We start from the raw sequence: 26,864 nt of genomic DNA on the forward strand, positions 1-26,864 counted from the left end.
CTCCAGATGGAGAACGTGTAATCAATGGTTGCATTTCGCAGTGTATGCAATACTACTGACAATTAATTTTTTTTATTCTGTCAGAAAATCACGATTACGTTGTGTAGACGACGTGACTGAAGCAACAACGATCATGGCCGGTAAGTTGAAAAATTTTACCTTCGTTTATTAATCTTATTTTTTATTGTTTTTTATATTTTCTTTTGTTTATTTCTTAACAATTATTCATTCATTTTATTTAAAAAAACACTCGAGTTAGCTGTCATAAAAGAATTAATCATTTTAATTGTACATTTAAGATATTTCTTTTGAATGAAATTAGGAGCGCGCGTTATGCACTCTTGTTTCTATTTTATTTAAAATTAATAATCGTTTTATTAATGCAAAACGTTTTTTCTGTAATATTTTATAATAAATTTGCATATTATAAATTAATAACAATTTTTTGTACATATATGAATTGCGTTTTGGTTACCATAATTGAATATATTTCGAATTTTATTTTAGTATTATATTAGAAAGAAAAAAAATTGGAAGGAATATATAATAATATTATAATTTATTATTAATTATTATTTATTTTATATATGTATTTTTATATAATTATAATAATAAAAAACAATAATTGAAATATAATTTTTTTTCCAGGTGACAATTCTTATAAGCACTTACTGAAAACTTTAGAATATGGTTCAAAACAATATCGTTATTATGATGTCACTCAATTTGGAGAAAAATATGGTATTTATAATATTATTTTACAATTAGTTAACAACATTCGTTCTATTAATTTTTTTTTTTTTTTTTTTTTTTTTTTTTTTTTTTCTCCATTAGACAGACTACCATTCTCGATAAGAGTTTTATTAGAAAGCACTGTCAGAAATTGCGATGGATTTCAAGTGAAAACTAGCGATGTAGAAAAACTCATCGATTGGGAGATCAATCAAACGATTCCTGAAGGAGTTGAAATAGCATTCAAACCGTCTAGAGTCATTTTACAAGTACGTATTGAAATTCATTAACGAGTATATTAGAAATTAAAATTAGTCCTATTAATTATTTGTACTAAACATTAAATAGGATTTTACTGGAGTTCCAGCAGTCGTAGATTTCGCTGCTATGAGAGATGCCGTGAAAAAATTGGGCGGTAATCCTGATAAAATAAATCCCATTTGTCCTTCAGATCTCGTGATTGATCACTCCATACAAGTTGATTTTATTAGAAGGTAATTACTTGTCAATAATTATTATCAATTTTAACGATAATTATTTCGTATAAATAAAATATTTCAATATTTGTCTGTAGCTCGGACGCATTAAAACAAAATGAAGAGATTGAATTCGAGAGGAACAAGGAACGCTTTATGTTCCTAAAATGGGGAGCTAAAGCATTTGAAAATATGTTAATAGTACCACCAGGAAGCGGTATCGTGCATCAAGTGAATTTAGAATATTTAGCCAGGGTGGTGTTTGATAATAATGATCTTCTTTACCATGATAGTGTGGTTGGAACAGATTCACACACGACTATGATTAATGGTCTTGGTGTTCTTGGGTGGGGTGTTGGAGGAATAGAAGCAGAAGCTGTTATGTTAGGTCAAGCAATGTCTATGTTAATACCTAAAGTTGTTGGTTACAAGTTAGAAGGCGTTTTAAATCAATACGCAACATCAACAGATTTGGTACTTACTATTACTAAGGTTCGTATATAATTTTAATGCATTAATAGTTTTTTTAGACAATTTGTTTATTTATAAAATTGTTATATTTATTTACAGAATCTTCGCCAAGTAGGAGTTGTTGGAAAGTTTGTTGAATTCTTTGGTTCCGGTGTATCTCAATTAAGTATAGCGGATCGTGCGACGATTTCAAATATGTGTCCCGAGTACGGAGCTACCGTTGGATTTTTTGCCGTGGATAAACAGAGCTTAGCATATCTCAGACAAACTAGTAAGATGTTGAAATAACTAATAAGATATCTTTTTATATTTTTCCGTTAAAATCTTATACCGTTAAGAAAGAAAAACAATTATTTATAATTTTTTTATTTGTAGATCGATCAGAAGAACATATTGCGAAAATTGAGAAATATCTGAGCGCTTTACATATGTTAAGAAATTACGAAGACGAGCAGCAAGATCCTATATACTCTGAAGTTATTAGTTTGGACTTGAATACCGTAGTTTCCAGCGTTAGCGGCCCAAAAAGACCTCACGATCGAGTTTCTGTATCTGACATGAAGGAAGATTTTAAAAAATGTCTTTCCAATAAGGTAAGATTAAACAATGAGGATTCATTTTTATAAAATATAAATAATGTTTTTATTTTTTTCTTTTTTTTTTCTTTTATTTCAAACTTCCTGTATAATTTGTCCAAGGTGGACATTCGGCAAATACATTTAACAATGAGTATAATTATATCACGTAGATGTTCTCTCAGTAGAGAATATTATATGATGATAAAATCATTATGATAAAGAACAAATATCGTCCAGTGACGGTTAATTAATATCGCCTAACAGGATTATATTTGTTTTATATCATACATGAATATAATTGATAAACATTTACATAATTTCCAGATGATAGAAAATTTCATTTCTTATAGATTATTCGTATTTAAAGTACTGAATATTCCTATGGACGATTATATGAAAAGATCATAGAAAAATAAGGTTGTGATAATTATATATAATAAACTTATCACAACAATACTTTTCTCGGATCAAGTCATTTGAAATTAACGAATTTTAGAATTTCCTACTTTTCTTCTGTACGGAGTTTACCGATTTTGCGTCCTTCGTATTTCATTTAATATATCTTGATTTTGAACTATAACTTGATCTAGGTAAACTAACGCTGTGATATGATATCATATAAAAACATATCACAGAAATAGCACCCGAAGATCAAATAATGTTAAATTAACGAACCGTGGAACTTGCTTCTCTTCAATTCGGTATTTATGGTAATCTGTACAATATAATCACTCTTAACGTTATTGCTTGCAGTCGATCGAGAGTAGAAGTCTAGTCACAGATTAATAGTAACTTGTGACTATAACTTCTACTCGTCTTCCACTACAAGCCAATTAATTTGTATCTTATAGAATATTTTGATGATCGTCGTTTTGCAATAGAGATAAATGTCAGACAAATTCTTCCGGTGAGATATTTTAAATCAATCACATCGAAATGAAATTTATCTAACAGTAATATCTCTTATGTTTTAGTTTTGTTCAAATCTTCTTGGTCTCGCATTCAAAATAATTCTTGTTGTAGAACAACATTTGCAACGAAATTTCTTCCTTAAATCTAGTTCAAAAGCTTATCGAATTTTTCAAATAATCTTATTAAATAATTGTATTTCTCTCTCTCTTATTAAATAAATTCACCGATTTTATAAAAGTCGAAATATTAAGGAAAGATATTATAAGTTAGATGTAAGAGATGATAAATGTTAAACGTATAGTTATAAAATTAGGTACTTGCCTATATTACAGGTAGTGAGGTTGTCCGTATACTGATGGCTTAGTTTGCAACTACGAAATTTATAACTTACGGCTCAGCTTCTTCCCCCAACTTTCTCTTCCCACTTCTTTCCCTAGCTTCCTCCCCTAACTTCTTCCCCTAAATTCTTCTACCACTCCTTAAGTCCTAAGAAATATTTGTTTGGGGCAGGCCCCAAATATCTTCAAACTTTCTAAAAAAAAATTCACCTAACTTAACCGAACAAAATTATTTGAACAAATATTAATCATAATCGAATTTGTTGTAAAATTCATTTAAAGACATTTAGCACGTTAATCGTTGAGTTTTAAAATCGTTTCCTCGACCACATAGAAATCGCTGATGTAAACATTTTTTTGTTCCATTTTGCATAGTTTACATTTTTCGTTTCGAACGACTTATCGTATTCATTCTTCACGTATCGTGCGTGTACGAATAGATTTCAATAAACATCGATCAGATCATTTCTATTATCTTTTTTTTACCCCCTTAAACGAATCTTTCATTGGAAAACGAGTCTTGTAGAAATTATAAAATTTAAATCTGTTGTCTATAGCGCGTGTTTAGAAATTTTTCATTTTTAAAAATAATTTTACATACAACATTTTTTCGTTATTAATATTTAACAATTTAAGATTTCGTAGATTTTATTTGTAAAAGTTATTGCTTCTTCTCTCTATGGATGAGTCTTCTTCTCCTTTAAGATGCATTTCGACCGTTTTTTTTTGGAATTTACTTGGGTCAAATCGAAAGAATAGATGTGACTGTATTAAACTGACCGAAATATTGTCGTGAATAGCCTTGGAATTCTTGAAAAATGTTGAAACGAAAAAAGGTTTTTTTAGGTTCTCAAAAAGGTCTCTTCTTAGGAAACAATTTATAGATTCTCTTGGGGGTAAAGGGGAAAGGTAAAGGGAAAGTGTTATTTCTTAGACATCTATTCTACATTTCTGTTGAGATTTTCCAATATCTATCGACAATTTTATACGTTTTATTACGTCAGGAAATAACTTGAACCTTACAGACGTTATATTTTCTAATCCGTGATCATATTATAACGACTTTTTAATCAATTTTCTTAATGTCGTTTGTAATAAAATAGTTATTAAAAATTTATCATACATTGATATCGTATTTTAGAAATCATAAAAACGTTGAAAATTTTCTATTCTTCTATAATGAAACTTTCGACAATATTATTTCATTTCGTGCTATAGAAAAATCGAATTTATATGCTTTACAACAATAAAATTATATTTGCAAGAAATTGGTAATTATTAGTAAAAATAAACAAAAAGAACAATAATTCTATTTTTTCAGGTAGGATTTAAAGGATATGGTTTAAGTCCGGCGAAACTGGACAATGTTGGAATGTTCGAGTATAAAGGAAAAGATTATAAATTACGGCACGGTTCGGTAGTTATTGCAGCGATTACCAGTTGTACAAATACTAGTAATCCCAGTGTCATGTTAGGAGCAGGTAAAAAATAAATTACATCTCTCACTATATTTTATCTTTTTTTCCCTCTCTTTCTTTTAATTTTTAAGAATTTAACATATATATCATATGACGATATTCCAGGTCTTTTGGCTAGAAAAGCCGTTGAAGCTGGATTATCGGTTGCGCCGTATATAAAAACATCTCTATCACCTGGATCTGGTGTAGTTACGTATTATCTTCAGGAAAGCGGCGTCATTCCGTATTTAGAAAAATTAGGCTTTGATGTCGTTGGTTACGGATGTATGACTTGTATCGGAAACAGTGGTCCTCTTCCAGACGTGATAGTAAATACTATCGATAAGGTATATCAATTTAATAGATCAAAGTATTTAAATCTATGTCGACGAAAAACTGAAAAAAAAAACGTACGACTAATAGCTTGATTTAACCCTTTCGTTACGGCATCCATAATAAAAGAATTATTAAATAAGTAAATGAATGAAAACACATTTACGTGCAATAAATTAAAATTGTTAAAAATATAAGGAAAAAAAAACAGCGGCAAGGAGAGTTAAAAGAAAATAAATAACAAAAATAATCGTACGAAAAACATAATAACATTAAAAGTAAGAGTAAAATAATGGTTTAGTAAAGATAAGAGTATCTCGCGAGACGGTCGACAGATCTATATTTTTAATTAACGTATTTTTAGATATAAAGTAGTGTACTTATTGTTACAAATTACTAAAACATACTTTAATTATTTTTTTGTTTTAGAACGAACTAGTATGCTGTGGTGTATTATCCGGAAATCGAAATTTTGAAGGTAGAATTCATCCAAATACGCGAGCAAATTACTTGGCATCGCCGCTTCTAGTTATTGCATATGCTATTGCTGGTACTGTGGATATAGATTTTGAAAACGAATCTTTGGGTATGCGATTTATAATAACATTAATGAGAGATTACTTTCTCGTAATCGTAATAATACAAAATTTGTTTTCTCTCATGTTTAATAGGATACAGGAAGGATGGATCACCGATATTTCTTCAAGATATATGGCCTACGAGATCAGAAATCCAAAGCGTAGAACAAAAATATGTTATACCGGCTATGTTTAAAGAAGTATATGATAAAATAGAAAAAGGTAGCAGCAGTTGGGCAAATTTGTTAGCTCCCAATGGTAAATTATATCCTTGGGATTTAAATTCCACATATATACAAAATCCACCATATTTTGATCATCTCCAGAAGGTGGGTCATATATACGCGTGAAAATTATTCGCTTCTTTGGCTTTTTATGGGAATTAACGAAAATCGATCGATTCCATTCGATATTATATACGATATATTTCTTTTTATGTGATTCAGGAAATTCCTAAAATACAATCTATTACTAACGCACGTGTACTTTTGAATCTCGGTGATTCTGTAACAACCGATCATATTAGCCCTGCTGGTAGTATTGCACGTAATTCTCCAGCAGCAAGATATCTTGCGAGTCGTGGGTAAGTTTTGATCATTATTCTTCGTTTTAGTGAATATTTATAAAACGAATTGTTTCTCTAATAATATTTATCATCATACGTTTAGATTGACACCAAAAGAATTTAATTCTTATGGTTCGCGGAGAGGGAACGACGCTGTTATGGTGCGGGGAACTTTTGCAAATATACGTTTACTTAATAAATTTATTGGTAAACCTGGGCCACGAACAATTTATATTCCAACTAACGAAGAGGTTTTTCTCGTCTCTCATAATTATTTATGGATTTATCCTATTTATTATAAAGCTTTGATAATATATTAAATTTATATATTTTTCAGATGGATATATTTGATGCTGCAGAGAAATACAAAAAAGATAATATTTCTCTAATATGCTTAGTTGGTAAGGAATATGGATCTGGATCTTCCAGAGATTGGGCGGCAAAGGGTCCATACCTTCTTGGAATACGAGCAATAATAGCTGAATCTTACGAAAGAATTCATAGGTAATTATTAAATAAAACATCTTTAGTCTATTGAATTAAAAACTATTATATATATTGATGTACAACTAATGAATTCTTTGATTTTAATAGGTCCAATCTTGTAGGGATGGGCATTATACCATTACAATATCTTCCAGGACAAAATGCTGAATCCTTGGGATTAACAGGTTATGAAAAATTTAATATTATTCTCCCTGATGATTATCAGCCTGGTCAAAATGTTACAGTTACAACTGATCAAGGCAAAAGGTTTGACGTAATTGTACGTTTTGATACAGAAGTTGATTTAACTTATTATCGGCATGGAGGTATTCTTAATTATATGATTAGAAAAATGCTCTGATAAGTTTTTCAATCGCGTTAAATTAATATAATTTAAATGAACAAATGTTACTTAAGGAGATACTTAATTCATGCTTAATGATTGTTGATGTATATTATTGTTAAAGGTGGTATGGTTATAAAACTGTTTATATTTTAAGATATTATAACAATGTTAAGAGAAGTCATAAAGTTGGAAAACGTATCTTGGAAATTAAGTAGTTCTATGTACCCATGGTGGCGCATTCGTATATACATGCGAAATATCGATGTTATTTAAACATACGTTTACTTAAAATTTTTTATTGGTCATGTTGACAATTATAAATTGTTCTTTTTTTCGAATCGAGCATATGCTATATATATAACATAAGCATTGTACAAATAATTAAACATTTTTCATAGTTTGTTTCACTATGGTCATGAAGTTAAATGAACAAATTCATATGTTAACATTTCTTTATAATTCATTTCGTTATAAGCATATCCTGAGAATGTGAGTTCGGTCAAGTGTTGATCTGTGGCACCGTAAAGATGGCAACTGTCAAAAGCAATACTATAAATAGGACTTGACCTGCGCCAATTCAGGAAGTAAATCTAAAACGAAACAACAACATAAAGTTAAATATTATTTGATATGTGTAAAAATATTGTTAAGTTAGGTAAGAAATTACCTGTACAAACTGCTTCTGTCTTTGATCCCACAACACAGCTTTACAATTAAACTGTGTTCCAGAAACTAAAGTATAATTGTAATCTGAAGAAATACAGTACAATGTTGCACTTGTAGGATCACCCCATGATGATACGCACATTCCACTTCTATAGAATAACAGGGATTAGTGAAATTAATCATACTATATAAAGGGAAAATATATATATATATAATATTTACCTCAAATCCCATTTTCTGATATAAGTATCATATCCACATGTAAGAAGAGTATTTGCGTTATCCCAAACCATGTCTAATATTCCTGCTCCTCGTCTCCAATTGAGCTTTAATACATTTGATATACTGCAACTAAAATATGATTTGATGAGACAGTTAAATTATTATTCGTACAGAAGATGAAAATTTGTATAAATGTAATATTAAATATTTCGAAAGATAATAGAACTTCTCCGTTATTATATTATTAAAATTAATAATAAAATGACGATATCATTAAAGTGTCTTATTGTAAATTGTTAATATAGAAAATGTAAACTATGCTTACCATTCCATATCAAATATGTTTAAAGGTGTTCCTTCACCATTTCCAGACGAACCTACGGCAAATTTTAATCCTGTTGGGTCAGCTCTGACAGACCATATCCTATCTCTCACGTTTATACTTGCCATAGGTGGATCTGCGAATCTTTTACTGGATAATTTCCAAACCTGAATATGTATGACTTTCTAATTTAGTTTTCCTTTTACAAAAAACATAGTTTTTCAATGCTTACTTTTACTATTCCATCTCCAGAACCCGATATAAAAATTGAACCAATTTTATCTACATCATTTACATCAGTTGAGTGCGCTCTGTCTATACTGAAGCAAATATGGTCGTCACCTCGTTTTGCCTTAGTCCAAAATTTCAAACTACCGTTTCTGTAATGCACAAGAGAACGAATATAACAACAATATCTCTTAATAAAAATTAAATAAACTTATCCCACAAATCTTGACCTATGTCCAGTTAAAATATACTCGTCTTTGGTAACAAATTTGCAAATATCACTTCCAATATCTTTTTCATTAAAAACAAGTACGGTTCCTCTACGGTGTTCATCCCTTTTAAAACCGCAAAGTCTATCACCTCCAGACCACCATAATGTATCTGCAGTTAATTGTATCCAAGGCATCAGCTTTGCTTTTTGTGAAAAAATACATTTTTTCTTGAACCGCCCGTATTGCCAGTTGTTAGAGACATGCCATTTTGTACGTAGGCATAGTAATGGATTGCATCTGTATATACAAAAGAAAAATAAATAAATAAATAAAATAGAAAACAATATAATCGGACCTATAATACAAATATGTATTTATGTAAATACTTTATAATCTTCATTACAATAATACAAGAAATTAGTATGATTAACCTACCAACCTTTTACGAAATTGTTCTGAGGTTTGATTTGTCACGAGGGCTTGATTACTTCTTCTCTTCCACAGAGTATCTTCGCGTATAAGTAAATAAAATCGTATACAAACTTCACTGAGTCGAACCAAATCGAAGGCATTGCAATAATTAAAAATTAAGATCAGAACATCGGACGGTAAACTGTCCAAGCGCAAAACACTTGTCATTTTTGTCACGTGACCACTCGTCTTGCCGTATAGGTACGTATGAACGTGCTTAATAAATATATCTTTACATGCACGCTGATTATTAAGATGTTCGAACTATGACATTTAAACGATCATTTGGAAAATATTAAACGTTATTTAAATGGTTTAAATATTATTTGTTTTTTTTTTCCATTACTTGAATTTATTTTATGATGAACATTATGAAACTAGCCCAATTATAACTTATTTATTTATTTTTTGCATACATGTGATGTATATATTAGTCGTAGTCTATTGTATTATTAATAATATAATAATGAGTATAATATATTATAAATTTCTTTGTAAATATTGTAAATCTATTTTATTATCGATAAACGCGTCATCTTCTTTAAAAAAATATTTTAAAATAATACATTTTTCTATTCTTTATTTTATTGCGAAGAATAATCGATTATTATTAATATATCTTGATATACCTTTGTCTATATTTCGTTTATGATATTATTTCTCGGCAACAGTACATTCTATATTCGCCTCTTCCGGTGACTTCCATTCAACGTTTCGTCGAGTATCTACAATGAAAACAATAAACACAACAACAACAACTTTAATTATATCTTATTTACAAATATTTACTATATATCTTATTTGTGCAAAGTTTTAATTATAATAATATTTTATCTTTATTACCTGGCGTTGTGTGTTTTAGATAAGTAATATGTAAAATTACATAGATCAACGAAGAGAACACGGCTACTGTAGCAAAAATTCGCAAAGTAAGCACACCTCCCACTTCTTTGTACAAAATTCCACCGATTAAACTACCAATCGCGTAACCTGTTAATCCAATTCTAATATAATTGAATTTTGAATTTGTAAGAGATCAAAAATATGTATGTTCCAATAAATAATACCTAAACCATCGTCCATTCCAGCAACAATTCCTTGAACTGTAGCAGATGTTCCTGGTGGAGATACCGCGCTTGCATATGCAACTATAGTTGTATAACAAAGAGCATAAGTTGGACCTTGCATAAAGAGTTCGATAAGTACGACCCACCATGGTGTTGATGCCAAAGATATTAATGTAAGTCTTATAGAGTAACACAGTAAGCAAAACGCAAAACTGTATCCATATCCAATTTTTTTCAAAATTTTACCTAAAAGATATAAGTCACGTGGTTGAAATCTATTTTTTTTAGATTTATGTGTAAGACTAGGTTTTACCATTTGTTTGTAAAAAAAATAACAAATAATTTAATACCAGATAAGGAAAAGAATATTACTTCGCCGCCTAACGTTTCAGCCGCGACTATCAGTCCTTCTATTAATTTAATTTTATCCATATGCCCTGTAGCTTTAGAAAGATCCTCTAAGTACCTATTTAAACAAATATCTATTTGTAATTATTTATCTTATAAAATAAAACTAATTGTTTTTTAATTTTTTATTACCAAAACAAAAAATAAATCAAGAAGCTATCAAAAATACCGCTGAGAGTAGCAAAGCATAAAAATATAAATATTGGCTTCAATTTCAACAGGCTATAAACGTCTTTCATAATGGTCGAAGATCCTGACATAATAGGTAACTGGAAAAAAAAAGATATTTGTTTTATTCAAGAATTAATTAACGCGTTTGATTAATATATCTACGTAGTGTCACCTGCAATTTCTTGCAACACAGCAAGTCAATAGAAGTAAAAATAAAAATGAGTATAAAAGCAGGCGTATATGTTTTAATAATATTTCCCTGAGACCATAAATCTACGGCATAACCAGCTAAAAAGGCAGAAATACCAAAACCTATGGTACCCCATACACGTTGTCTGCCATATCCCATTTGACCGCCTTCTCCTAAAAAATATATAGATGTGTATAAACAATAATATATAATCAATTTATGATAATATTTTATTTTTTTTTATTTATTTTCATTCGTTTTTATCTCATAATTCATGGAAATGTGAATAAAATAAAATAAAATAAAATAATTATAATAAAAAATAAACATTCGATATTATTTTAATATACATACCTAATACATCGAAACAAATTGCATCGCTAATACAATTCGAAATGTTGAAACCTATATTACCAAGCGACATTAAAAGTATAAAACTCCAGAATGTCATAGATATATACAAATTATATGTATCTTCCAAAACTATGTTCGACGTGATACAATTATTAATATTTATTGAACAATTAGAAACTTTAGTTTCATCGATCATACAAAATGCGCTCAATGATTCTTCTTCATTCATTCGTAAAAAAGATGAATTGTTTTCATTGTCGCATATCCAACGGCACGTTACATTTTGCTTTTTTATACAATTCGATGTTACTGGATCCTAATAAAAACGATTTGAAAAAGATAAATGAAAGGTTTTATTACTAATTGCTAAAATTAAAGAAATATATAAATTACTTACATAAATATTGCAGTCAAAAAACGACGAACATGATATATCTTTGAAAGTGTAATTTGATGAAGTTTGTTTTAAATTTGTGGGTATTGGGGGTACAAAATATAGACATATGTAACAACCACTTGTTACCGTTAATAAAGTTACAAAAATGGATTTTCTCCATTTATAAAAATGATCCACTATAAATCCAAAGAGCGGTTTAGCAATAAGAAATAATATTGGAAGTACCGCGGTAACACTACCCATCACCATCGGAGAAACTCCAAGTTGTTTACCATATACCGGTAAAAAAGGGAGTATGGGACCCATAGCTAAAAGAAAAAGATTAATTAAATCTGATGATAACTTATCAACCGAGATATTCACGCTAATATTTAAATATCGATAATAATATGAAGAATTGTCTCTTATAAATATTGAACATTTCTCACTTACCTGCCATAAAAAAGAAGTAATGAAGTTTGACAGGAAACTGAACATAATTTATCTTCATTTTTTCAATCTCTGGTCCGAAAAGGTCCTCTTTATTTATTCAAATAAATATAATACGATTAAATATTAATAGTTACAATGTAAATTTGATATGTTACAGAAATAATAATAAGTAACCTTTATGAATTGTACTATTTATTTAATATTACGATTTTGACAATGAATTGTATTATAACAATTAAAATTATTTTTATTGTACATCAATTTATATTTTGTTAAATTTTATTACGTTAATGTAATTGAAAGTTATGACGTACATTAATATACTTGAAACTACGTCGATATTGCAGCTTCTATTTGGTAGAATCCATTGTTTTAATTAATTCATTGATCTTTTTCTATTTTTATATCAACTACGTGTATTCATAAATTTAAAGAGAGATGTATTTTATATTTATAATTGTGCAATAATACAATTCTATAAATAATATTAATTTAAAACAAATCCGAATATTTTTCAAATGGTTATATGATAAAATGACGTTAGTTGATATAAAGAATATTTGAAATGAAGATAATATACCTGATATAAATAAATAGGTAAATAAATTTGTGCGTGGACAGTAGAAACGAATATATATAAATATTCATAGTATCACTAAACGATAGTTATCACTCTTATGGTTATTCAAATATATTTATAATAAATATATACATTTTCTCGTGACTTTCTTGGTTATAATGCACTGGATTTGTCGTTTACGTTTATTTATTGAACGTCCAATATTTCTCACTAATTGTATTTAAAATTTGATTGTAAAAATCACTACTGAACATTCGTTAAAATACGTTTGAAAAAAAAAGAAATTGAAAAATAAAATCTAAAGTACAGTTTCTTTATCTATATTATAACTATCTGAAAATGAGATAAGTTTTTAGTTCAATAATGCAACACTATGGAGCGCTGATTGCAGCCTCCACGTTTAATAAAAAATATCAATAGGTGTTTATAATAATATTTTGTAATTGAAAATGTTGCATAATTCGACGATTAATTATTATGCAATAAAGAGAATCGTGCATTGACTTCAATGAATAATTATCTCTTTTATTCACAGTGCAGCAATTATTTTTATCGATCTTCTTATCGATTCTATTATCAAGTGAAGATTTATTCTTTTCTAGATGGCTATACAAAATATGAAAGCGACCGCTTTCTCTTTCTAATGTAAGAAGCGAAAGCTTATTTTTAAATGATTATATTTTAAACATATATTCCATACGAAGTACTACAGAGTTCTTGTGTGTTCTATCCTGTTATAAATAAATATAAAAAAAAATCTATAAGTATAATAATATGTAATAATAAGTAAATCTCTAATCATGATTTCAAATCAAAATTTGTATAATATTTTTTAATAACATTTAATTATTTTTATTATAGATTTAGAGTGGGTAATTGCATCCTGCAAAGATATGCATACAATGCGCGTCCGCACCCAATACAATCTTTCTTAGAATAAAATAATTATTACCTTGGAGATTGTGTTTGTAGATTGTCACAGTTTTATATTTTTCTCAAAGTTTATATAATCGTTATTCTTTAAAAAGAAATATGTCAATCCAATATCATCCTAAATGAATGACAAATTTATTACGATTGTTTGTAACTTGCCGATGAGAAGATTGAAATGAAATGATATTAAATCGGAATAAGAATTCACGTATAACGTAGCACTAAACCGTAGTAATAAATAATCAACATGAGATATCACTGAACATTTATTGGTATGATATTTTACGCAAATTATCTCGTAATGATATTAACATATCTACGAGAGAATAAACATTTCTGGGCGTAACGAACCTACGAATGGTGTATATTATCTTCGCTCCTATTTTATAATAATTTCATTAAAATGAAACATACATTAGAACGATTAAGTCTACGAAGTTCTGAGATCTTGCCTGTCGCATGATGCGATTACGTTTATAAATAATACATATCGTTGATAGCGTCATCGTTCAATGTACACATAGTTTAATCATCCAACGACTCTAATGTGTTTTCCTCTTATAGGAATTAAAGGTAGAAATGGTATCGAATTTACTAAATTAAACAACGTTTCCAAGAAAAATGACAAAGCAATAATACGATTAAATTATAATACGTAAAAATAAACAGAATATATATATACCAGACGGAGGAACGTGTCGCAATCGTAAACATTTTATGATACGATATACATGGCAAAGAAAATCTTGAAGAGTTGGCTAACGAAGTTGACCCCACTCTTTTCTTTCTGATATCATATGCTTAATAATAATAAATTCCGGTTCCCAAGCGTGTATGCGTGCATGCGTACGGAATTAGTTTCGAGAGTCACAGAACCGTGGTACATATGTGATTCTCGTTTTAATTCGTTAAGAAATAATTCGAGAGATCAGATGTTTATTGTCATAAAAGATTCTTTCCTCCTTCAATGGCCTTGATTCATCTTCTTCGAAGAAAGAAATTGACGGAATATATTATTTACATTCATATACGACGTGACGTATATATTTTTGCATAGGCGGCGTATTTCGTTTCTTTTTAAAAAAAACGTTCCTTAAAATTTAATACAACGTTTCTCAATAAAACGAGCTAACACAATGTTGCTTCCAAAAAAGAAAATTAGCTGACATCGCGAATTAAAAATGATATACACGCCACGAAAATCGCGCAATACGATCCGACTCCGACGTATCGTACGCTACGTATTTTCCCATTTATTCTCTCCAAAGGATACTTACTCATCACAGAAATATCAGTGAGTAAATAACCGTTGCTCTCGATCATCATCCTTCCAATGCTTCTGTTCAGCTCGACGTGAGACGAGTGAAAGTTAGCCAAAAAAAGAATTGGTTATTTCGGGTGTAGGGTGTACCATTAGAATTAAAGTGAGTCTATAATAATGAATGTCAAATTTATTTCATATCGGTTTTTACTTTACACCGTGATATATTTGTTCAATGAATGCGGTGTAACTTATGCTGAAAAATGTAAGTTATTATATATAATTATCGTAGAACACCGTACACAATGATAATACATCGTTTTGTAATAATACGATCGTTCGTGGACATCCTCTTTCAATTCGATTCATAACTATTGATTTATTGATTTATTCATTTTTCAGTAAAAATATGCGTAGTCGAAAGTATATATACCAACAAAACGATTAACAAAATTTGTCCGAACATGAAAATCGCTCCGTTTGAATGTTCCATAGCAAGAGACAGGTAATTGAAAAGTAAATTACGATATTATGTATATATCAAATATTTAAATAATATAAATCCTACAGGTTTGATTGTTTACGACAATTATCGAATCATGATGCCGATATAACGTTATTGCAAGCAGAAGATTTATTAGCAGTGTCTATGAACAAGTTTGATTTTTTAACTACTCACGAAATAAGACTCTTTCCCGAGGGTAATTAAAAAAAAAGAAAAAACGTAATTTAGTACCGAGCTTATTACCGTTCGATCAATACGATTTTAATAATTGTTCCTACTTTGTTTTTTTTTTTCTTCAGATAAACAACAATTCGAAATGGTAGCGTTAGTACAACAGAATATTGATAGCGAATGGGATTTCAAAGGGAAAAGATTTTGCCATCCTGGATTCGAAACTACTGATACTTATACTAAAGCCCTTTCGATGGTCAGTATTATATCGTTCTTTAAATATTATTCTCGATTCTATAAATATATCGTAATATTAGAGTTAATTGTTTTTTATTTTATTAACTATTTTTCTACGGAACTCTTTTAACATTCCGAATACACAAAGACCATGAGATTTGTTTAAACGCGGTTACATACATTTCTACAATTAATAAACGAAGGAACATACGATATCAATGTTAAAAATATCGATAGAAATGTTGTACGTACGAGAAAAATTCTTGGATAATTTTATATCGAATAAGCGTTTTATTTTCTCTAACTTTTATAACATCCCAACAAACGGTTAAAGATTATCTTTTGAAAAAGATAATGATTTTTAAGAAAATAAAAAATAAAAACAAAAATAAAATGAAGAACAAAAAAAAACAAAAAGAATAATAGAAATCCCACGGAGCTTTTAATTAAAATGATGTATTATCTGGCAGTATTTCGAGAATCGGATTATACCTAAAGAATGCGATCCAGAAAAGACATTGTTAGAAAATAGAGTAGCTCGGTTGTCTAATTATTTTGAAGCAGCTTGCATCGCTGGTCCATGGATCGCTGATGCTGAATTAGACAGAAAACTAAGTAAGTATTTCGATATCTATCGCGTGTATTAGATTAACGAGTTTTTTAAAATTAACATTTAATTATTTTATCTAGAATCAAAATACAGAAACCTTTGTTCTCTTTGTTACAATCCTGCCAGTTGTTCTATCGATGATAAATATCACGGACGCGAAGGAGCTATATTATGTTTAACTGATAACGTTGGGGACATTGCATGGGTTAGATTAGACGATGTTATTGAATATTTCAAGGTAAAACGATGTCATACAAATTGATACACATATACACTTTTTTAAATATTACGATTAACATTATAAATACATTTGTGTTACGTTAAAGATGACCGAATCTAACAAAGACGATTACTCGTATCTTTGTCCCGATGGTATGACAAGACCAGCAAAAGATAATAATCCATGTATTTGGTTGGGACAACCTTGGCCTATCGTCGTTAGTACACTGTAAGTTTGTATCTTTTTTTCTTTAATTTTAGATTTAACGTTCCTACTTTATAAAGTAAATGTATTTGATTGCAGTAAAATGGCTAATAAGGCTGTTAATATGATCAATTTAACAATCAATTCGAATAACGTATGGAAAAATACGCTTCAAGATCTGTTAGCGCCTCACTCAACATTCGTTTCAACAGAGGCTTTGCATTCACCTAATGATTACTTGCAACGAAGTAATGTATATATATATATATATCTATATATATATAAAAATAAATTATTCATTTAAATATCAGTGTAATTACAGATTGAATGTAAACGATGTATCATCTGTTCTTCTCTATCGAAGGTATTGGTTTCTTGAGTGCTTACAATCGCGCAACTTGTAAACCTTCGAGACGCGTTCGTTGGTGCATTTCCTCAAATATTGAAGACCGGAAGTGTCGATGGTTAAGAGATGCATCCTTTGTATACGGTATCGAACCTTCTATATCGTGTATTCAGGAATCAAATAGAATTTCTTGTCTCGAAGCAGTAAGGAATCAGGAAGCTGACATCTTTGTGAGCAGACCCGAAGAACGTCTCCAAGTCAGCAAGTGAGATGACAGTAAATTGAAATACGTACATTTTTTATACGAAAAAAGTATCCCCGTAGTGCTTAGATTAAATATTTCAGAAAAGAACTGAAACCTATTATGCAAGTAACGTCCAATCAAAAGAACGATCTTAATAGAATTGTTGCAATCGTTAAAAGGAATTCTCCATACAAAAGTTTGAAGGATTTAAAAGGAGCTAAAGCTTGTTTTACGGGATATGAAAGCATAGGTGAAATATTATTTACGATTAATCAGAAATTTAGTTACTAAGGTCGTTTACGAATTTGGACTATTCGAAAATATCAATTGTTAAAATGATTGATTCCAGGTTGGAACGCTTTTGTAACTATTATGAAAAATATATCAAAAGATAGTTGGGACTGTTCGAATATCAAAGCTGTTGGAAACTTCTTTGGAGACAGCTGTATACCTGGACTATCTACTATGAAAACAGATGTTCCACGTAATTTGTATTCCTTATGTATACGAGGTAAAAAAGAGTTTTTCTTTGCTCTACATATTAATATATTTATCTAATATAAAAATATTTTCTAGATGCGAATGTTGAGAACGATATCAATACGTTTTCTTGCCTAACATCAGGTCGGGCCGACGTGGTTTTCGTAAATTTACAAAATGTACAAAAAGAATTTAATATAACAAATTTAGCAAATGAAAAGTATAAAATTTTGTGTAGGGAAGAAACACAAACGGAGATAGAAGAAACGTGTTCGTTAACACGATTTACGCTGGCCGCGGTAAATATTATTCGATATTCAACTTTAAATAAAACAGCTGCACAATTACATACAACTATATGAATGTGTAATATATTAAACATTTTATTTTTTTGTTTGTTATTAATTTTTGAACAAATTTACAATCCTATTTAGATAGTAGCGCATAAAAATATTACCGATTTGAGACGCGATGAAATTTATTCGATGTTTCTCAATATGGATCAACTATTTGGAACAAGTACTACCCGATATACTAGAGCTTTCTCCTTGTATGGCACATACGACGGCGTCCAAAACGTTATCTTTCCAGTAAGTAATGATACTTGTTAGATTTCGCTATATAGATTTTTCGCACATACAGTCGAGTGGACGACTTAAATTGGTTATTTCTTCACAAAATTTATCGCATTCTTTACATCCATAATAAATGTAGCCATTTCGACAACAAGCCCATGGAAAATCTAAGGACTTAAACGAAACCGAAGGCTCGCCTTTTCTGTTCAACGCAATAACACCTATTTGAGATTCTCCTGTCTCATTTTCAAACTTTTCTAATTCCTCGTTTATTTCTAGCATCATCGTTGTCTTTGAATTAAATCTTCTAACAATCTTACGAGCTGGTGCATAGCAATAAATCGTTTTACTATTTCCAGAAATGGAACAACAACCGTTTTCATCCGCGTAAATTCCACAACCAATGACGGTACCAATCGCGTTCAGACTTCCTATCACTTTCATGGGTTCTCCCATTGTTGAAATTCCACTTGACAAACGTTTCTTTCGATCGTAAGCAACTGCACCCACTGTCCTAGCCTTTATCGTAATAAAGTTTCTATTGTATATTAATTTCTTGTATAATATTGGCTAATCACAAACCTCATGAAACGATACGATGCTATCTGATTTTCTTAATTCTTCATTTCCTTCTGTTTCTAGAAATTGACATTGTGGAAAATACATTTTAATTGTCGATATTTCATTCTCTCTGCATTTAATATCATCCGATTTGTTCACTTCCTTTTCATTGTTAATAGAAGAGTTATCAATAGAATCGATACTGCAACTTGAATTACAATGTTCTTCTTCGGAAATCATTTCATCAGCGGAAAAGATTGAATTATCAATTGCCGCGGATTGTCTCATGAAATATTTTTGTGGTAACTTTGAAAGTTTTGCTTTTCCTGCCAATTTCTGAGCACCACTTTCAACAACGAGCACGTGATTCGTATTTTCTAAGACTTCTCTTGCTGAATATTGTATACAAATTCTTTTTTCTCAGTAATTATCACGAAATAATTATGTAAATTATGACTTACCTAACTTGATAGGGTGTTCAATACCGCAAACAACACCTACACAACCAGCATCAAGATTGTTAGTCATTATAGCTGCATCCATAATAATTTCGTCGTTAGTATGTGTATATGCTTCCTCCATGTAATTTAAATACAATGTGTTCTCCATGCGTGAAATTGCTGTATCAACTGCATCAACAGCTGTATATCCTTCTATGAGAGTTTTATATGCCTCTAAAGCAGCACTTTTTACCTACATTTATAAATACATTAATTCTTCAATCTTATTTCTAATATCTTAACAAAACGTACTTGAGATATACTAAAAGTACATACAACATATTTTTGATTATTCATAATTCAATAAGAATAATATTAGGAAATTAAAAGTGTGAATTATATACAATAGTGTATTACCTCTTCGAGCATAAATGTTCGTTTCATTTTCGGTATTCTTCCTGCACCTCCGTGAACTATAACGGTAGGATCAACGCGCGGTGGTGGTATCCTTTCTTGCAATAGTTTTGATTCAACATTTATTCTTGCTAAGATTTGTTCTATCCAAGAACAATAATCACACATTCTGCTGTTATTAAATTTAAGAATATTACATATAACAAATTTTTCAAATGTTATAGTAGTATACACTCGTTAGTACGTTATTGTCACGTTATCGTATACAAAATGAATTTGAAATTATTGAAGTATACAATATAAAATAATTACACCGAAATTTGTTTGTCTGTACAGGAAGGATCGGAACGTTTACAACTTGAAGTTAACAAAATACATCGAATTTCAAATTACGACGACATTATAGAAGAAATGATTAAATCAACTTGCAATAGCGCACAAAATTTGAATTCACGTTTTGATAAAATTAATTTGTTAGGATTATTAATTTTAATTATGATTTTTACCTTGAATTAATTATCATAATTATTTTCATTCTCTCTGAAATTGTTTCATAAATATTAATACTATATGCATATAACTATATAAAAAATTGATAATATAGTAGGTGTATATTATTCTCGTTTTATTTACAATTTATATAAAATCTCCTATGGAATGCAATACACTCAAACTCTATTTAAAAATTGTTTTAAGAATATATATCAAGTAATGATGAAATTCAAAAGAATACAGTAATAATTGTTTGTAATAAGTGACTTTGTTTGGATTGTCTTTTTTTAAAAATACTTATTATATAGATAATTAATATGAGACTGTTGAACGATGATCGTAAATATCCCGAATGAATTATATTTTAGTAGACTTATTTGCAGTTACTTATTATCTCATATTTACTATAAAAGTGTAATATAATTCATAAATGCATGTAGTTCTTGTTCAAATTCAGCTTTTTCAGAACAATACGATTCTTTTTTTAATTTATACACTAGCACAGTACCAATATTTGTTCCAAGTACCTGAAAAATATTTGTATTTTTATATTTAGTAACAATTACTACTGGCACACACATAATTTAATGATATTAACTGTATCACATACCAGATATTGGGTAATCTTATCGCGTTCAGTTGTCCAAGAACATAATTGCATACAATTTATTTCTCCCCATTTTTTTAAAGAAGGAGTACTTATATAGTGCATTTCATTATTTTGCAAATTGCATGTATATATTCTAAAATGTTGTTATCATAAATGAAATATTATTCTATAATAAAGAAGAAGGTATATTCTTTTCTTATTTGATAGACTTACTGTGATTTATTATTTAGAACATATACTGTCGATGGTTTTGATCTTGACCATTTCAATATTGTTATTTTATTTGTGTAATTATCATGTTTTAATTGTAAAACAGGTTTTTCTCTATTCGATGAATAAAGAAGAATTGTTCCGTCATTACAGCCAATCTATAATGTAAGAAATATAAATAATTCCAAATATATATATCAAACCAAATAATATTACATATGATTAAAAGTCCTACCAAAAAATAAGATGCTTTAAAAGGACATATTTCAATAGATGAAGTATTTCCACATGGTGCTGAAATATTAAATTGCATTATTTCAGTGTATTATTTTTCAAAATCTCAATCCAAAAATAAATTTACCTATTTTTTGTCGTTTATACATTGAAGGATTTACTTTGCAATTGAAGCATGTACTATGCAATATTTCACTGGCATCGGTTGCAACAAAAAGGCCATTAGAATCTGTATTGTCTATATACATGTCAGTAATTGTACCATTATTGTTTAATTGTATAAACATGTCTTGACTTTTTATTAGCCTAATATTGCCCCATTGACTCAGACCTAAATCATTGACAATTGATTCCAAATTGTAGAACACACTCCATATAATAAAATGGCCATTTTCATCTATGCTACATAACTGTTAAATTAATATAGAGAGATATAAATAATAATAGTTATAATAAAGTTACATATTTAGATAAATTATCACGAATCAATATGTATTTAACTACCTGTGTAGGTATGAATTTGTTTTTACTTATTTGTGTATATATTTCTTCTGTTTTAGATAAAGTACGTATTGCAACTATCTTTGAATCATGCGTTGAAATTTCTGCATTTCCTGTTGTTGTATATGTTGGTATTCTTATAGTCCAATCATTATCTTTGTTATTATTACTAACTTTGTGATGCCATATTTCATTTTCTTTTAAATCCCAAAGACTTATGGATCTAATATTAAAATTTACGTAAAATATTTAGTTAAATTATAGCTAATAATATATATATAAGAAATGCAAAATACCCATCATCTAGTCCAGCAAATACAATATTATAGTTGGTTGAATGAAAACAACATGCAGTGATAGGAGATGTAGAATAAAATAATTTTGTTGGTAGAGATGGTTCACAAATATTCCATACACATCCAATACAATAGTCCGTAATATCTTTCTGATTTTGTCCTGTTTCTATTTCCTAATAAATCAATCATAAAAAAGGACAATTAGAAATGTGTGCATCTACGTAACATATACATAAACTTTTATTACTTGCATCTTCGTAAGGAGCATGAATAGTCAGTAAAACTTTATTACAGCTTTCAGAGTAATTTATCATTGTTACTTCTCTACCAGCAAGGAATGTTACTGAATCTATATCAAATTGGACAAAACCATCACTTTCAGATATTTCTTGCACATCATTTTGGAAAATAGTTCCTCCAAACTTTCTTTCTTCTAATAATGTTATTATAACGGTGGCAGCACGATGTACAAAATCATTTAATTGCAATATGTCAAAAGACGGCATTGCTATAATTTCTCCTGAATTAAAATTATCATCACTACCAACTCCAGCTTGTTCCTATAAGACAAATCTGTTAATATTTCAAAATTATATCTACATATGAATATGTATCATCGTTCATACCATAGCAAATAAATGTACATCTCCTTTATTATTTCTACGCTTGCTACAACATATGGGAAATTGTGTCCATTTATTGACATTTAATATTTCAATCGTCTGTGTTTCAGCTTCTGATCTATCATCACCTGTTTGTGTATACATCTGCAGAAAATATTAATATTTATATTTTTAAATTATCTTTATAGTATTCCTGAAATGACTTAGCAAGACACACGAATTGCATTAATATACCTGTTGAGTATGAAATTTTCCATAACTTTTAATAAATTCCTCATATGGTACTGGTGCACATTCCAACAAAGAAAATGATAAAGTATTCAATTTTATCATAGTTAGTAGCTGTTTTCCTCTGCTTCTGGATTTCGTTAATTTCTCAGTAGTAATTAGCTGCTGTTATTATAATTAATATTAGTTTACCATAATGAAATATAATTATATACATATCTTATATACACAATACCTTTTTAGTAATATTATCTTTAATTTTTGAAAAATCAATCAATGCAACTTGTGAAAGAGATGGTAATTTTGTAAAATCACCAGACTTAGTATCTTCGAAGCCCTCATCCATAGACAATGGCAATGATTTGTTTTCAGATAATTTATCCTCGCTATTCAAATGAAATAAAAATTAAATATGCAATGAAAACCAATTGTTGATATAAAATATTAGAATCTTTTTTTCTTATTATAAATAGTAAGTTGTGTAAAAATATAACAACCTGTACTCTTTGCTAATTGTTTGTTGGAGTTCTGATAATGGTAATGGTAGATTCTGCCCCTTTGTAATCATTGTTTCTATTATCATTGCTCTTTTTTTTGCTTCAGCTAATTCATAGTGACCAGAATCATGCATATCTTCCTCTTCTGCCTTATGATTGTTTGTATTATGTATCACTTTTTGCTGAAATGAAGTCCAATTGAAGATAAAATGAATATTATTGTTTTATATATTTATATTATATACAAAAGAATCAATAATATTACTTGTTCTTTAGTAGAAAGTTCAATGGGACTTTGATATAAATTAGTTTCCTTTTCACTTGAACTTTCACTGGTTTCTAAAATTTCATCATCCGTACATTCTTCAAAGTCCGATTCATATTCCTGAAATATACAAATAAATTATTTTCTATATCATAAGCCATCATATGATAAATGATTGTTGGTATACCTCAAAATCATCCGTATAATAATTTTCATCGTGTTCATTTTGATTGGTACTTTTTTGTATAGGTATTGTATTTGTGTTAGTTTCTTTTTTCTTAGATGCCTCTTGCATAACTGTGTGTAATACTTTTACTTCAGATGAGCTTAAAGTTCTAGATCTTCTACGTATTTTAGATTGCAGATTACTTTTATTCGCTGACTCTGAATTATTTGATATTGTCTTTTTTGTAACATCTTTTACTGTACTCTTTTTTTCTTTCGAGCTGTTACCAATTGAATTTGATTTTGATACATATATAGTACTAATACCTCTTTTTTCAGAATATGTACTCTGATACATTTTAGTAGGCTTCGCATTTGTATTATGAACTAAATGACTCTTTTTTATACTACTATCTCGTGTCTTATTGCTCGCTACATTTTTTTCCAATGTATTCGACGTAGACAAAGATTTTGAATTATTAGATTTAGATGCAACTGTTCTGTTTGATGCTTGTCGACTCATCGAAACTTCTTTCTGAGGTAAACTAGGCTTCTTTTGTTTAAAAGAGTTTCCTGATACTCTACTACTGGAAGATGTCTGAGGAAGTTCCAGCTGTTCGTCATCGGTTTTTCTGCGGCTACTGAGCTTTTGAGACTTTGAATATCCATGATTTTCAAGTTTGGTTGTTCCCTGTAATTGTATTACAATATTAAAAAATTCAGATAAATAATAATTAAGCATGACACAGTCAACATTTTGTAATTCTTAATGAAATAAACTAAAAATTCTTATGGTAAATGTGAAATAACCCAATTGTGTAGTGGTAAGTTTATACAAACGTACAGTGATGTATAGGAAAATAGTGCGTGCACAAAAATGCGTGCATATAGCAAGAAAACAGCACTTATTAGCTTTTCGATTTTTAATATAACGTAACTACGTCAGAATTATAATTGAATCTTGCCTTTTTAGACATTGCTATTAACCAATCGATAACACAATTAAAGATTATCAATAAATTAATAAGGATTGTCTTCACATGATACCAACAGATGACGCCCAAATTAAATACAATGCGAATTTAAATATGACTATGTAAACAAGTTATTCTAAGAATTGTTTTAAGGCTATTTTTATTGTTACTTTTTTATCAATTTATACTTATTATATATTTCTTCTAATTGAACTTTTTTCTTTTATACAAGATAATAGTAGCTTTTTTACACATTGACTTTTTATCGTTTATTGATACAATGGTGTATCATAGCGACGGCTCACGCATACACACACACACAACAACACAAAAAAGTAGGCATAGAACCGCTACAGCAGAAAAAAATGAATAAGTGCAGAAAAGATTAATAAGAACTCTTTAGTGAATAAGTCTCTTTCCTGTACCTGTTTCAAGCCTATAGTTCTTAACAAGTAATCTCCTTTAATTAATTATAAAAACAAAATATCTATATTAGATTTCTAATTGTTTTTTTTTTTTTTTAAATGTATATAGAATTTAATAACACATTTACTTCGTATATATTACTTGCTATTAAAAGTTACTAGGAAATAAGAAAGTTAAAAATATATTGAAATCTAGTAACATTTCTAAGCATCATATCGGTAATAGTAATGCTCTACCATTATCTTACCGACCGAGATCTGATGGAAACTTACTACAGAATTACGACAGCATAGGGGACCTACGGCAGTAAGAAACTAATATGTGCAACTTATGGCTCACTAACATCTTATTGTTAATCCATAATTGTTTGCCTTAATTCACACATAGCTGTCATATCTTTGGAACGTTCTCGTCAATAGTTTCTATAGTTAGAGTGATCAAATTTCAATAAAACTTATTTCAAATAGAAGTACACTCTTCGCCCTACACGTAGAATACTTTTTCAAGCTAAAAGTCTCGCGAGATTTAAGAGGTTACATGGGTTTGGGACTTTTAAAAAAATTTTTTTTTTTTTATTTTTTTTTCAATTCATATAGAATATTGTATTCAATTTTGAAGTCGATAGGAGTAGTAGTTTTAAAGATAGAGCCCTAGGAAGTTCCATTCTTTAATGGTTCTTATACCAGCACTCAAATCTTTAAACGCCTTTTTCTCAAAACGCTTTTTCTAAAGTCGGTTGTCAAGATTTCTCGAAAACTATTTAACCGATTTTGATGAAATTTGCAACACGTCCTCGTGATACTATTGACAAGGACTTGGACGAAGGATTTTCGTTTTTTTTATAAAATCGAATTTTAAGAAACCAAAATGTGGTGAAAATTGTAGCGAAATTTGAATGTTCTTGCTAAAAACGTTGCCAAAAATCCAAATTTTAATTTTTTTCTTTTTCCTTTGTCCAGTTTCTAGTTTTAAGTATTCACTAAAAGACCCTATTTTTTCAACAGAAAAACCCCCACCGTTTATAAGTTCTGCTGTCAACGCGAAAACACTTTTTTTCGGTRBGGTCACCGGAAATGACGTCGCAATGGCTGAGTTTAAAATATTTTTCAACSAAAAWWTCAGAAAATGTTCTTTAAATATGTATCTTAAA

At 29.2% G+C, this 26,864-nt stretch overlaps 5 protein-coding genes across 9 annotated transcripts; 2 read left to right on the top strand and 3 right to left on the bottom strand.

Moving 5' to 3' along the window:
* Window positions 1-35: 35 nt before the first annotated feature.
* LOC106789177 (cytoplasmic aconitate hydratase-like) lies at window positions 36-8,382 on the top strand. Of its 2 annotated transcripts, XM_014753161.1 has the most exons (15): window positions 36-140; window positions 649-741; window positions 835-1,001; window positions 1,081-1,226; window positions 1,307-1,700; window positions 1,779-1,950; window positions 2,055-2,272; window positions 4,829-4,988; window positions 5,091-5,311; window positions 5,727-5,883; window positions 5,969-6,204; window positions 6,322-6,458; window positions 6,544-6,691; window positions 6,778-6,944; window positions 7,035-8,382. In XM_014753161.1, the coding sequence occupies exons 1-15, from the start codon at window positions 134-136 to the stop codon at window positions 7,285-7,287; spliced, it is 2,676 nt and encodes an 891-aa protein (XP_014608647.1). In that variant the 5' UTR covers window positions 36-133; the 3' UTR covers window positions 7,288-8,382. The 2 variants fall into 2 exon arrangements, with proteins under 2 accessions (XP_014608647.1, XP_014608648.1); XM_014753162.1 differs by lacking the exons at window positions 36-140; window positions 835-1,001; window positions 1,081-1,226 and having other exon boundaries at window positions 653-741.
* On the bottom strand, window positions 7,557-9,601 carry LOC106789178 (F-box/WD repeat-containing protein 4-like). The gene is made up of 7 exons (XM_014753163.1): window positions 9,362-9,601; window positions 8,941-9,219; window positions 8,715-8,862; window positions 8,486-8,649; window positions 8,161-8,289; window positions 7,940-8,087; window positions 7,557-7,862 (listed from the first exon to the last, which is right to left on the bottom strand). Exons 1-7 carry the CDS (start codon window positions 9,559-9,561, stop codon window positions 7,686-7,688), a joined length of 1,245 nt encoding a protein of 414 aa, XP_014608649.1. The 5' UTR covers window positions 9,562-9,601; the 3' UTR covers window positions 7,557-7,685.
* A 315-nt stretch (window positions 9,602-9,916) lies between these two features.
* On the bottom strand, window positions 9,917-20,521 carry LOC106789175 (major facilitator superfamily domain-containing protein 6). Its single transcript, XM_014753158.1, has 11 exons — window positions 20,197-20,521; window positions 19,801-20,032; window positions 12,413-12,499; window positions 11,981-12,288; window positions 11,584-11,899; window positions 11,212-11,402; window positions 11,001-11,137; window positions 10,811-10,926; window positions 10,461-10,706; window positions 10,237-10,383; window positions 9,917-10,118 (listed from the first exon to the last, which is right to left on the bottom strand). The coding sequence occupies exons 1-11, from the start codon at window positions 20,359-20,361 to the stop codon at window positions 10,048-10,050; spliced, it is 2,016 nt and encodes a 671-aa protein (XP_014608644.1). The 5' UTR covers window positions 20,362-20,521; the 3' UTR covers window positions 9,917-10,047.
* Window positions 14,766-20,810, top strand: LOC106789174 (transferrin). The gene is made up of 14 exons (XM_014753157.1): window positions 14,766-15,451; window positions 15,589-15,691; window positions 15,757-15,887; window positions 15,991-16,118; window positions 16,570-16,714; window positions 16,790-16,947; window positions 17,036-17,157; window positions 17,233-17,381; window positions 17,498-17,744; window positions 17,825-17,973; window positions 18,073-18,234; window positions 18,300-18,502; window positions 18,638-18,793; window positions 20,530-20,810. Exons 1-14 carry the CDS (start codon window positions 15,364-15,366, stop codon window positions 20,707-20,709), a joined length of 2,121 nt encoding a protein of 706 aa, XP_014608643.1. The 5' UTR covers window positions 14,766-15,363; the 3' UTR covers window positions 20,710-20,810.
* LOC106789173 (WD repeat-containing protein 60) lies at window positions 20,806-25,863 on the bottom strand. Of its 4 annotated transcripts, none has more exons than XM_014753156.1 (15): window positions 25,714-25,863; window positions 24,337-25,005; window positions 24,150-24,269; window positions 23,885-24,066; window positions 23,623-23,773; window positions 23,394-23,552; window positions 23,163-23,303; window positions 22,788-23,096; window positions 22,537-22,709; window positions 22,244-22,463; window positions 21,867-22,149; window positions 21,741-21,799; window positions 21,509-21,663; window positions 21,296-21,428; window positions 20,806-21,212 (listed from the first exon to the last, which is right to left on the bottom strand). In XM_014753156.1, exons 2-15 carry the CDS (start codon window positions 24,835-24,837, stop codon window positions 21,090-21,092), a joined length of 2,709 nt encoding a protein of 902 aa, XP_014608642.1. In that variant the 5' UTR covers window positions 24,838-25,005; window positions 25,714-25,863; the 3' UTR covers window positions 20,806-21,089. The 4 variants fall into 4 exon arrangements, with proteins under 4 accessions (XP_014608642.1, XP_014608640.1, XP_014608639.1 ...); XM_014753154.1 differs by lacking the exon at window positions 25,714-25,863 and adding an exon at window positions 25,280-25,627 and having other exon boundaries at window positions 23,394-23,549; XM_014753153.1 differs by lacking the exon at window positions 25,714-25,863 and adding an exon at window positions 25,280-25,627.
* Between the last annotated feature and the right edge of the window lie 1,001 nt (window positions 25,864-26,864).

Source organism: Polistes canadensis, unplaced genomic scaffold, assembly GCF_001313835.1.
Source record: "Polistes canadensis isolate GaletaPanama2010 unplaced genomic scaffold, ASM131383v1 scaffold_166, whole genome shotgun sequence".
Lineage (NCBI taxonomy): Eukaryota > Metazoa > Arthropoda > Insecta > Hymenoptera > Vespidae > Polistes > Polistes canadensis.

Excerpts from the sequence above, each read along its gene's own strand:
- LOC106789175 (XM_014753158.1), bottom strand. The coding sequence starts at position 20,361 with ATGTGTGATTATTGTTCTTGGATAGAACAAATCTTAGCAAGAATAAAT. Across the intron at positions 10,707-10,810 it reads AATATTCTTTTCCTTATCTG|GTAAAATTTTGAAAAAAATT; the intron begins GTATTAAATTAT and ends TATATCTTTTAG. Across the intron at positions 10,384-10,460 it reads TGGAATGGACGATGGTTTAG|GTTACGCGATTGGTAGTTTA; the intron begins GTATTATTTATT and ends TTGGATTAACAG.
- LOC106789178 (XM_014753163.1), bottom strand. The coding sequence starts at position 9,561 with ATGACAAGTGTTTTGCGCTTGGACAGTTTACCGTCCGATGTTCTGATC. Across the intron at positions 8,650-8,714 it reads CTGGAGATGGAATAGTAAAA|GTTTGGAAATTATCCAGTAA; the intron begins GTAAGCATTGAA and ends ATACATATTCAG. Across the intron at positions 8,290-8,485 it reads AACATATTTGATATGGAATG|TTGCAGTATATCAAATGTAT; the intron begins GTAAGCATAGTT and ends ATCATATTTTAG.
- LOC106789173 (XM_014753153.1), bottom strand. Across the intron at positions 24,270-24,336 it reads ATTATACGGATGATTTTGAG|GAATATGAATCGGACTTTGA; the intron begins GTATACCAACAA and ends TGTATATTTCAG. Across the intron at positions 21,800-21,866 it reads GTATAAACGACAAAAAATAG|CACCATGTGGAAATACTTCA; the intron begins GTAAATTTATTT and ends TTAATATTTCAG.
- LOC106789177 (XM_014753161.1), top strand. Across the intron at positions 1,227-1,306 it reads CAAGTTGATTTTATTAGAAG|CTCGGACGCATTAAAACAAA; the intron begins GTAATTACTTGT and ends ATTTGTCTGTAG. Across the intron at positions 1,701-1,778 it reads TGGTACTTACTATTACTAAG|AATCTTCGCCAAGTAGGAGT; the intron begins GTTCGTATATAA and ends ATTTATTTACAG.
- LOC106789174 (XM_014753157.1), top strand. The coding sequence starts at position 15,364 with ATGAATGTCAAATTTATTTCATATCGGTTTTTACTTTACACCGTGATA. Across the intron at positions 16,119-16,569 it reads ATACTAAAGCCCTTTCGATG|TATTTCGAGAATCGGATTAT; the intron begins GTCAGTATTATA and ends ATTATCTGGCAG. Across the intron at positions 18,235-18,299 it reads GTATTCCTTATGTATACGAG|ATGCGAATGTTGAGAACGAT; the intron begins GTAAAAAAGAGT and ends AATATTTTCTAG.